Raw genomic sequence first — 12,403 nt, 5'->3', positions numbered from 1 at the left:
TGTAGTTAAGAAGCAGTCTGGCTCTAGAATCTGTAATCTTTTTATTGTTTGTTTTGTTTTTTGTTTTTTGTTTTAACATCTTTATTAGAGTATAATTGCTTTACAATGGTGTGTTAGTTTCTGCTTTATAACAAAGTGAATCAGCTATACATATACATATATCCCCATATCTCCTCCCTCTTGCATCTTCCTCCCACCCTCCCTATCCCATAGAATCTGTAATCTTTACTATTCTCTATTACCAAAAGAACTAAACGCATTACAGATTCAATGCAATCCCTATCAGAATGCCAATTGCCTTTTTTTTGCAGCAATGACAGACTGATCCTAAATTCATATGGAAATACAAGGGATTCTGAAGAGCCAAAACAATCTTTTAAAAAAAAAAAAAAAGGAACAAAGTTGGAGGACTCATACATCACTTCAAAACTTACTACAAACCTAGAGTAATCAAGACAACATAGTACTGGCAGAAGGGTAAACATATAGATCAATGGAATGAAACTGAGAGTTCAGAAATAAAGCTATACATCTATGGTCAATTGATACACACACATACACATTTTTTAAACAAAGCTGCCAAACCCATTCAGTCGGGGAAGAATAGTCTTTTCAACAAACAGTGCTGTGGGGCTTCCAGATTGGTGAACACAGCCACATACTGAAAGGGTAGCGCACCCAAGTTCCATGGAGACCGAAGCTCTTCCACAAGGGACCCTTCCACAACTTGCCCTATGTACCTCTTCATCTGCATCCTTTATGATATCCTTCAAAATAAACTGGTAGATGTTAAAACACACACACACACACACAAGGTGCTGGGACAACTAGATATCCACATGCAAAAGAATGAATTCGGATCGCTACCTCATACCATATCCAAAAATTAATTCAAAATGGAGCCAAGACCTCAAGGTAAGGAGCTAAAACTTAAAAATTCTTAGAAAGAACATAGGTGTTAATCTTTGTGACCTTGCATCAGACAATGGTTTCCTAAACACCAAAAGCATAAGCAACTAAAGGAAAGAGATAAATTGGACATCATCAAAATTAAAAATTTGCATCAGAAGACACTATCAGGAAAGTGAAAAGACAATTTATAGAATGGTAGAAAATATTTCTAAATCATATATCTGATAAGGGTCTAATATTCAGAATATATAAAGAACTCTTATAACTCAACAATAAAAGACAAAACCCCAGGGCTTCCCTGGTGGCGCAGTGGTTAAGAATCTGCCTGCCAATGCAGGGGACACGGGTTTGAGCCCTGGTCTGGGAAGATCCCACATGCCGCGGAGCAACTAAGCCCGTGAGCCACAACTACTGAGCCTGCGCGTCTGGAGCCTGTGCTCCGCAACGGGAGAGGCCGCGACAGTGAGAGGACCGCGCACCGCGATGAAGAGTGGCCCCCGCTCGCCACAGCTGGAGAGAGCCCTCGCACAGAAACGAAGACCCAACACAGCCAAACATAAATAAATAAATAAATTTATTAAAATAAAAAAAAGACAAAACCCCAATTTAAAATCTGCAAAGGGGAATTCCCCGGCAGTCCAGTGGTTAGGACTCTGCACTTTCACTGCCGAGGGTGAAGGCTCAATCCATGGCCCGGAAACTAAGATCCTGCAAGCTGCATGGCGTGGCCAAAAAAAATAAAAATATCAATAAAAACCTGCAAGGAACTTGAAAAGACATTTCTCCAAATGAGATACACAAATGGCCTATATGTATATGAAAAGACACTATTATACTATTATCATTACAGTAATACAAATCAAAATCACAATGAGATACCAGTTCACCCCCGTTAGGATGGCTATTACTAATAAAACAACAGATCATAACAAGTGTTGAAGTGGACTGGAGAAATTGGGACTCTCATACATTGCTGGTGGAAGTGTACAATGGTGCACACACTTTGGGAAAAAGTTCCAGCATAAAATTACCAGATGGCCCAGTAATCCCACTCTGAGACATATTCCCAAGAGAACTGAAAACATATATTCACACAAAAACTTGTACATGAATGTTTATAGCAGCACTATTCACAATAGCCAAGTGTTCACCTATGGATAAATGAATAAACAAAATATGGTATAGCCATACTATGGAATATTAATTCTGGTCATAAAGGAATATAGTACTGATACATGCTACAACATAGATGAACCTCGATAACATTATGCCAAGTTAAAGAAACCGGACACAAAAGGCCACAAGTTATATGAGTCCATTTATATGAAATGTCCAGATTAGGTAAACCATAGACAGAAGTAAATTAGTGGTTGCAAGAGGAGGGAGGAGGGGGCAATTGGGAGTGACTGCTAACAGATATGGGGCTTCTTTCTGGGGTGATGGAAATGATGTGGTGATAACTGCACTCATAGTGAACATACTAAAACCCACTGAACTGTACGTTTTAAAACAGTGAATTTTATGTTATATCTCAATGAAGAAAAAAGAACTATAATCGGAAACAGTTAAAACTAGTGACCTCAGTGGGAGAAGAGCAGCATACTTTCACTCTTCATTTAATACTATCATGCTGGGTTTTTTTAACCATAGGCAAGTTATTATTCAATAATTTTAAAATTCATATATGCACATGTATAAATATATGTATTTATGCTTTTGCCACAGCTGCCCAATCCATTCTTCTTCTCTGAGAACTTCCCCCACTGCTGAGGTATGGGCCTCAATAGTTACGACTATCCTATATAACACTGCCCTGGCCATAGCTGACTAGTGGACCCCTGACTCCATGCTGGGCCAATCAGATTCTCTAACCCTGGAATTTGGGATTAAGATAAAGATGCTAGCTCAAGTGGGTTGGAACTGACAGGTGAAATTGGGAGCTGTGGAATAGAGAAAGATAAAGTTTGTGTGCAGAGATGAACGTAGCCTAAGGGAGAAAAACTGAGAAGCGCTGCTTGGTTGGATTCCTGCTAGTTTTCCAATTCCATTCAGTAGTCTCTTGGGATACCAAGCCACCCTTCCTGCCTTTGGGTTTTATAGTCTTATAACAAATCACTTTTTTTCAGTGGTCTAACAAGGGCCAGGTGGTAGGAGAGATCGAAGGTGGGTACAGACAAAAGGGGGTGAACTGTCGGTACAGAATCATGGTGACAATAAAAAAGCAGACAGACTTTTAGATGATCTTATTATCGCTTTAAATTCTCTAAAATGCTAGTGATAAAATACTACTCCTTTCCCTCCTCCACACACCAATTCCTTTTTTTCATGAGCTAGTCTAGTTCTAGTTCTGTTAGATATGACCAAAGTGCCTTGAATATAACCAAAACTAATGATCTTGACCCAACCAACAATCTGAAGAGAACATACATAAAGAATCAGTTGATAAGCATTCCTACTTTTCTGAAATTAACAGCAGTTATTAATTCAAGTTATTAATTCAAGTGAAAAAAATTCCTTCTTTAAAATAAAAAATGATTAAAAGAAAAAGAAGTATACAAAACTTTTTCTCATCTAAGATTCCTGCTTTTGTTTAAGGGAAGCAATTTAATATGGGTCAGTAAATGAACAATCACTGTGGGGACTGAGCCATCAGCATTATGCACATAACAGAGTCCAATAAAGTATTCCTGAATCTTAAGCCTTTGGACCTCAAGATTCTACATATAAAATCTCTTAGAGGGCTCTCCTGGTGGCTCAGTGGTTGAGAATCTGCCTGCTAATGGAGGGGACACGGGTTCGAGCCCTGGTCTGGGAAGATCCCACATGCCGCGGAGCAACTGGGCCCGTGAGCCACAACTACTGAGCCTGCGCATCTGGAGCCTGTGCTCCTCAACAAGAAAGGCCACAATAGTGAGAGGCCCGCGCACTGCGATGAAGAGTGGCCCCCGCTTGCCGCAACTGGAGAAAGCCCTCGCACAGAAACGAAGACACAACACAGCCATAAATAAATAAATAAATAAATAAATAAATAAATAAATAAAATTAAAAAGTGTTTAAAAAAAAATCTTTTAGAAACTGGTACAGAAACATAAAAGGCATTTTTTGAAGGCTTACAGGAAAAAATTTACATATGAATAACTGTAATATGGAAGATACAAATTCAAAATATGGATTGGTTCACAAAGATGAATTATGATTCATACAGTTATGACTGGCCTCTAAGAGAATTTCAAAGTTTCTTATCCAAACCAAGAAAAAAGAATTAGAATTAGGATTTGCATGTGAGAGTAACTCGTACCTGGTACGATCACATCGCATTCTCTGAACCAATACAATGTCCACCAGGACTGTCCTTAGTTTAGATTTGTGGTCACAGTAACCACCACAATTTACACCATTTCTGATTGATTAATCAGTCTTTCCACTGCCTCTCCTCAGCAAATGTTCACGGAGCCCTTTTGATGTACAGATGTATTCTAGGTGAATAAAGCAGATACACGCCCTGAATTCCCAAGGTGAAAATACAGCCGAGGAACCCAAGAAACAAGTGATTTCAACAACATGCTTTACAAGCTAATTTCCAGGCCACACAGGATCCTATAATTACATGCAGCAGGAGGTACCTAACTTAGGTTCCCAAAGGAAGAGTAAGATTTAGCCAGGAAAGTGGCCCTGGGAGAGGAAGTGGGGACCGGGCAAAGGAAATAGCCTATGCAGAAAGCCTAGAGGCAAGGTTCAACATCAAAGAACTGAAAGAAGGTTCAACATGAGGGGGAATATAGTGATGAGGGCGGGGCCCAGAAGGCTTCATAAAACACAACAGACGGGCATTCCTTTTCTATCTGGGGGAAAGATGGATTCAAAACAATTTCCTACTAAACAAAAAAGAGTCCACAAGTTTAACACCTCACTTACTTCTCACACAAACATACCTGTAAATGGTTTTAAGATAAAGTTATTCAATATATTCACAGTGATAGGAAAATATAGCAAAAATATATACTATACATCAGAACAGCTTCTACAAAAACATCATGACTGTAAGTATTAGTTTTCTCTGTAAGACACAACCTCTATGAGAATAAGACATTCTGGAGGGAAACACATCCACAAGGTCCCGGTTCCCACAACACTACACAAACTACAAAATACTGTGAAGCCAATATTTTATATCCAAATTACACCTTTTGTACTATAATGAGTCGTTTGCCTCTTAGGATCATACACGCAAGAGACAAAATCTGACACAAATACATTCAAATATATACTAAATATAAAATCACCTCATTGATCCAGCAAGACTAGGATAGGGGTATTTCTCATAAATAAATTTTCTAAATATCAATAACGGGAACTTCATCCTTTAAGCACCAAAACTTACTTTTGAAAGATTTTTCCTAAAAAGTATTTATGCCCCTGCACCCTCTTAAACCTACTGTGCAACTTAATCTTCACTCCACATTTTGGGGCCATTATTTTGGAAACCAATTATTGGTTCCAGTATTCATTACGAACATCAATTACTAGGATTCAGTGGAGAGATATATGCCCCTTCCTCAAAAGCACCCTTGATGGATATACAGTGATTCAAAAAAAAAATTTTTTTAACAACATATACATAGTTTTAAATTTCTTCTTTATCAGGTTGTCGGTGTTCACTGGCTACAGTCCGGTTGCCTATCCAGGCCTTCTAATTTGCTGTTTCTAGTTTCAGCCTGGGAAACCAGCTAACTAAACTAGTTCAAATTATAAGGAAAATGAATGAAGATTTGCTGAGTGAGCCTTTCCTGCAAGAAGTACATACATTTTCTGCCATCGGTTTTGGCTGCTGGGGACTACTGAGCTTCTTAATAGGCGTTCTCACTAATATCCCACAACGTCTTAAGTGAGGAAGGCCACTCTACAAGTTTAAGTTACCTCCTGACACGTCAGGTGTTCTGATCTAACACACTGATTTCTGGTCGGGTTTGCGTCCACCACTCCTAAGCGCAAAAGACATGGGGGTTGCGGCCAAAATGCCCAGTTAACTGCAAACAAACCTAAATTTTCCGTAGCAGAAAAGTGGCATTAACAATAATTGCAGCTAAAATTTACTAAGCTTGCCTGCCACATCCTAAGCTCTTTCTATGTAGGAGCGCGTTTGAGTAGTCCAACATTTCTTGCTACCTCTGGCACAAGAGTAGATGGAGACTGGGCTGGTTTTAAAGGCATCCTAAAAGAAAAATTAAGCTGTTACACTAAATCTTATCTCGAAAAGAGAGGATGTGTGTAATACAGGAGTTAGAGCCAACTTCTGCTGCGAGGGAGCGAGCACTCCCCCGACACACCGGAAGTTTTGAAATATCCTGCAGGCTTCCCCTAGGCAAAGTGCTTTTCCTTCACCCCATCTCCGCCGTCCCTCGCGAAGGTTCAAGGGCCCCTCCGAGCTCTGCCGCACGCGGGGCTCGGGCCGCCAGCAGGGCCACGAAGGGAAGCGAGGCCGTCAATCACGGCCGCCCGCCCGCCCGCTCGTTCCTCGCGGCGTAACCTTGGCCGCTTGCGAATCGCGAATCGGGCAGGTGGGAGGCACCTGCGGCCGGGCCCGGGAAGCCGCGGCCCGGAGTCCGCGGTGTGGAACGCCGGCCGGCGCAGGCCCGGCTGGCCGTCTCGGCCGCGCGAGCCCTCGAGGTAGCCCCGCGTGGGGCCGCGCGGCGGGGTCGGGCCCGGGGCTCCGTCAACTCGGCGGCCACCCCGGCCCGCCCCCGGCGCCGCCACTCACCGAAGAAGCCCTGCACGATCCCCAGCGGGTGACTGAGCCAATCCTCCCCACAGGGCATCTCGCAGACGGGCCGGAGCCGGCGCGGCCCGGCGTCCCGCGCCGCTGCTCCTCTTCGCTGGCTCGGCCGCTTCTCGCCCTCGCCCTCCCACGCAGGGTGAGCCTCGCGGCGCGGGCCGCCCGGCCTCCCCGCGCCTCAGAGAACGGCGGCTGTGGCGGCGGCAACGAGGCGCTGCCGGAGACGGGCAGGTGGCGCGTGCGGGCCCCCAACCTCCACTTTGCACAATGGCGGGAAATAGGCGCCGCCGACCGCGCTGCCTGCGACCTGGGTGGAGCTCGCGCGAGGAGGGGCGGCGGGAGCGCGCTGCGCGGTCCCGCGGCGGGGGGGCGGGGCGCGCCTGCTGGGTGGGGGGAGGGGGGGCGGGCCGGGGAGGGGCGGGGCCGCGGCGGCAGGGCGGCCGCCATCTTAGAAACGGGCGAAAGGAAGGGCAGGCGTGGCCTCGGGATCCGGAGCTCGGCGTCGCGGGCCGAGGGAGGTGTTTTGCTGGGTGTCACTCTGCAGGATCGAAGGGGGAAACTCTCGAGGTCCGGTTTATACATTTATAGTGCGAGGCGTTGCACAGGCTTTGCAACAGCCCAAAAGCACAAGCCCAAAGAAACCTCAAAGTTATCGCTGGGCAAAATTAGAGTGTAAAGCAGCCTTTGGTGTCCGCCCACCTCATCGCGTCCTCTTGGTGCCTTTTTTTTTTGCCGATGGCAACTCTTTTTTCTGGTTCCCTGCCCGAAACCCTATGTAGTGACTTTCCTTCAGCTGGATCAAGTCTTACCCCACTGAGGAAGGTGTACATTTAGATAAGGGGGACTTTGAAAAACCCCAAGCTCCCTTTCTGTCATCTCAGGCACTGCAGAGGGACTAGTTCCTAATTGAGAGGCAAGTTCATAACTGTGAAAACATACCCTGGCCTGTGTCTGCCTAGAAGCTGGAAACAGCCGAGGAGCTTTGGCGAGGTTCCTACAGGACGTGTGTGTCAGGACACCCTCAGAATGAAGACGGTGGCATCAGCACACACAAAAGATCAAGTCAACAGTAACCTTTGAATGAGGAAATTTGGGAAATATGCAAGTTCTGTAATGAAACAGCCCCTAGGCCTGGAATATATCTGAGAAAATCCCAGTCTCATCAGCTGAAATATGGCGTATTATCGGAAGGATCTGAATGGAGTCTAGAAAGTGGGGAGCTGGAGAACCTGAACTCAGGTCTCAAGCCTTCCTTAGGGCAAAAGGGGTTATTTTGTATTTGTCACCGTGAACCGATTACATTCTGCACCCGGTATCCAGGGGTGAAGTTTGGTTGAATCCGCAGATGTGGAAACTGCAGGTATAGAGGGCCGGTCACCCAGGGCCACTGTTCTCTGCCATTTTATATAAGGGACTTGAGCATCCACAGATATCCGTGGGGTCCTGGAACCAACTCCTTGCAACTAATACCCAGGGATGACTATGACTGGTGTACTGTATCATACCTGTGGCTCTGGTGAGTTTGGGGAAGCTGTTTCAAATTTTTGGCATTACCACCACTTCTTTCATTCATTCATTGAACAGAGGGGGTTGCCAAGTCCCTAGTATTGAATGGAGAAACCCCCTCTTTAGCTTTGTGGCCAGTAATACACAAATTAAATATATGTCATGAACATTTGCTTTTATTTATTTATTAATTTATTTAACTTTTTGGCCGCGCGGCAGGGCATGTGGGACCTTAGTTCCCCCACCAGGGATCGAACCCCTACCCCCTGCATGGGAAGCACAGACTTTTAATCACTAGACCACCAAGGAAGTCCCGAACATCTACTTTTAAATTGTGATAATTTCAGATTTACTTTATATGAAATTGCAGCTGGATACCAATTCAGCAGTGGCTAGTAACACTTAAGCTTTTGGTTTCTACCTCTGTATTCAGTTATTTGTAAGCAAACAATTGCTCAGATTTTACTTAAAGAGACACTGTGATTCTACTGAAATGTGATTACTTTATAATGTGAATAATTTCACCCTCTAATTTTCCTGTGGCAAGATGTTTTGACACTACTAATAGTTATGAAAATTTAAAAGGCCAAGGGAAGGTCCAAGAGAGTACTTCTCTATGGCAAGTTTTCTCTTCCCACCACTGGTAATCACACTTCTGCCCCCACCCCAAGTCCGTATTTTTAAGGAGGACGTTACGTAACCCTGTCTACAAGTAATTACCGAAGGCATTGGAAATACTGGGGTGAAAAAGGGAGATACTATCCCTGCCTTCTTGGTATATACGGTTCAGTGAGAGACTTATTACTAAATAACTATTCATTTACAACCATGATAGGTGCCAGGCAAGAAAAAGTGAAGTTCTATAAGAGGAATGAACAGCACTATGTATTCTAGTGAGGGAGACTTGTGGGGAAAGGATCCTTCAGGGATTTCCTGAAAATGTGACATTTACACTGGGACTTGAAAGATAAATAAGAGTTAGCTAGGTGAAAAGTGTGAGGGAAAGGTGTTCCAAGCCTTAAAGCTAGGAAAACAAAAACTTGAATAGAAAATTAAAAGAATCACAATTTATTGTATGACATGGCTATCAATAGTGTTTAAATAGCATAATAATGTTACAATTTGAATATTAATCTAACCAACATTATAATTTTTTAAAACATTTTTTAATTTATTTATTTGGTTGCGCTGGGTCTTAGTTGTGGCAGGCAGGCTTCTTAGTTGTGGCATGCAAACTCTTAGTTGCGGCATGCATGTGGGATCTACTTCCCTGACCAGGGATGGAACCCGGGCCCCCTGCATTGGGAGCCCGGAGTCTTATCCACTGCACCACCAGGGCAGTCCATATAATTTAACTTTAGGAGGCTAGAGGGATGAGGATATATAGGATTCATATATGTGATAAGGACAAAGAAGACCAAAAAGAGCAAAATCCTCATCTTTCATCTGGGAAGTCAACACATAATGCAAAGGAGAAAAAAAGGAACAGAAGTGACATGTAATCATGTTAATTTAAAAATATTAGAAATACAGGAAGAATCAGCAGAAAGAATTGAATGTAGTTGCCTCAGGATGGGGTAAAAATTTCTTTTAAACATTTGCTTGTTTTCTATATACTTATCACAAATTCAGCCTCAGCTGCACTAAAATTTCCACCAGATCCTTAAAGCAATGATTTTGGTATTTGTATGCTGTCCTGTTCCCCGGCACCTAGAACAGTGTCTGACATCATAGATGCTCAATAAATATTTGCTGAATGGATAATGCACACTTTCCATGAATTGCCCAAATCTCCTCTCTAGATATTTAGACACATCAGGTATTTTATATACTTTATTTTCTTGGACATCTTTCCCAAAGCCCTTTTTCCTATTCCAGTCTGGCCTTTGTTGCCTTCTACTTCTTAGGATCTTCTACCACCATTATCCTAACTCTTGTTTAGGATTCATCTGTTCATTGAGACTTTGAAAAAAGTCTGTTCTCTCCTTCCAGGGCTATATAAAGTTTTCCCAGGGAAGAACTGCATTTCCTAGCTACAGAAGTGTAGCTGAGTTTGGTTGCCTGGCTAGGGACTACATTTCCCCGCCTTCTTTGATGCTAGGTAGGGCTGTGTGATTAGGTTTACCAAAGAAACATGGGGGAATGTGACATCTGGAACTTCCACTTCAATTTCTTAAACCTTTGGCCCTGGATATGTTCTTTGCTCCTTCCTGATGGATGGGATGGTGATTACTAGAATGACCTTGTGCTAAAGTCAGCCTGGATTTTTATAGGAACATTGCATTCCGAGATCTCTTTCTTAACAGCTGCTAGCATTACTCTAAATAATACCAAAAGTATTATCAGAAGTGGTGTGCTGTCGTAACAAATAGAAAATAATGTGGCCCTAGTTTCATGGTTGGATAGTGGATGACAATAGGTGAAAGACAAAATGCCTCAGGCAATGAAGGAGATGATTTTATTCAGCCTGTTGCAATAGGGAGAACACGCATTCAGGACATTTTTAAAGAAGAGGGGTAAAATTTGAGGTTTTATAAAACAAGGGATTCATTGAGGATGGGTAGGGGTGAGTCTTATTTTGGAATGTGCAAGAGCAAGGTGGTCCTTTACAGTAAGCCCTTTCTTAGAATACTAAAGGGATCAGGAATTTTTTTTTTTTTTTTTTTTTTTTTTTGCCTTGCCCCCATGACTTGCAGGATCTTAGTTCCCAGACCAGGGATCGAACCTGGGCCCCTGCAGTGAAAGCGCCGAGTCCTAACCACTGAACTGCCAGGGAATTCCCAAGGAGGAATTTCTTAACCATTTCTGTTTTCTGGGGAGTGAAGGAAACAAATAGGAAAGTTGGCACTCATCAACCAAGTCCTGACCTTTGTGAACCAATTGCTCTACTGTCAGAGGATACAGGTTCTATTGTTAAATATGGTCTGGCCACTGTTTGTGTATTCAGCCTCTCAGATATACCTTGCAAGCCACGTATGTAATTTAAAAGTTAAATTTAAAAAAGTAAAAAACAGGTAACACTAATTTTAATAAAATATTTAACCCAACATATAAAAATATTATAATTTGAACAAATAATCCATATGAAGACTATTAATCTTTTTTTTAAATTAATTCTTCAAAATCCGGAGTGTATTTTACACTTATAGCACATCTCAATTCAGACAGCCACATTTCTTTTTTTTTTTTAAATGTAGGTGGAAACGCTTCAATTTAGTATTCTTTTTTTTTTAACTTTGGGTTTATTATTTATTTATTTATTTATTTATTTATTTATTTATGGCTGTGTTGGGTCTTTGTTTCTGTGCGAGGGCTTTCTCCAGTTGCGGCAAGTGGGGGCCACTCTTCATCGCGGTGTGCGGGCCTCTCACTATCGCGGCCTCTCTTGTTGTGGAGCACAGGCTCCAGACGCGCAGGCTCAGCAATTGTGGCTCACGGGCCTAGTCGCTCCGTGGCATGTGGGATCTTCCCAGACCAGGGCTCGAACCCGTGTCTCCTGCATTGGCAGGCTGACTCTCAACCACTGCGCCACCAGGGAAGCCCCAGACAGCCACATTTCTAATGATCAATAGCCACAGGTGGCCACTGCTACCAGATTAGGCAGCATAGGAGAAATTGGCGTCTTCCAGGATTGGAAAAACCAATCAATTCGGTATTCAAACCCTAGGAGGATTCACTCAAAGGTATTTTCAAGGGTCCTTTAAGACTTCTCAGGTAAACTAGAGAATCTAGCCCTGTGGCAAAGATGAGATCAAGGTTGTAGCCTGGTTTCAGATGACCTCAAGTTAACCAACGTTAGGCTGAGAGAAAAAAGAGCTCAGGTCAGACATGGAAGTTATTGGAAATAAAAAACCAGGAGCCTGGCCTGAAAAAGTCTGCAACTGTTCAAGCCTGAAAGCAAGTCTCAGGCCCCAAACTCATACCAACAGGAAGTAAATTGCCAAAGCTGTACAGCCCCCAAAGAGGACATGCTTCCCAGTGCTACTTAACATATGGCCTTGGATGACCATGGTCAAGGAGAAACCCCCCAGAGGGCAAAGCCAGGGCCAGGAAGAACTGTGGACTGCGGAGTTATTTACAGAGGACCAAACCAAAGTCAGTCAGGACTAACCACAAACATTCTCCACTGTCAGGGCAAGGAGTATTTTCAATTTATGCCTAGCAGGATTCAATCATTTCTATGGAACCGTGATTACTGTGTTTTCCATTCCT

The 12,403-nt window shown here is 43.2% G+C and overlaps 1 protein-coding gene across 2 annotated transcripts in view; it reads right to left on the bottom strand.

Annotated features, from left to right (window-relative positions):
• Positions 1–7,002, bottom strand: part of MCMBP (minichromosome maintenance complex binding protein) — a 69,605-nt gene extending 62,603 nt beyond the window's left edge. For both annotated transcript variants that reach the window (XM_059899162.1, XM_059899163.1), the window contains exon 1: positions 6,671–7,002. In XM_059899162.1, the coding sequence (XP_059755145.1) occupies positions 6,671–6,728 (58 nt within the window). In that variant the 5' untranslated portion in view covers positions 6,729–7,002. The remainder of the gene's footprint in view (positions 1–6,670) is intronic.
• Between the last annotated feature and the right edge of the window lie 5,401 nt (positions 7,003–12,403).

This window comes from Balaenoptera ricei, chromosome 16 (assembly GCF_028023285.1).
Source record: "Balaenoptera ricei isolate mBalRic1 chromosome 16, mBalRic1.hap2, whole genome shotgun sequence".
NCBI classification, from domain to species: domain Eukaryota; kingdom Metazoa; phylum Chordata; class Mammalia; order Artiodactyla; family Balaenopteridae; genus Balaenoptera; species Balaenoptera ricei.
Note: the sequence above shows the minus strand (reverse complement) of the source record. Positions and strands in the feature narration are given on the sequence as shown.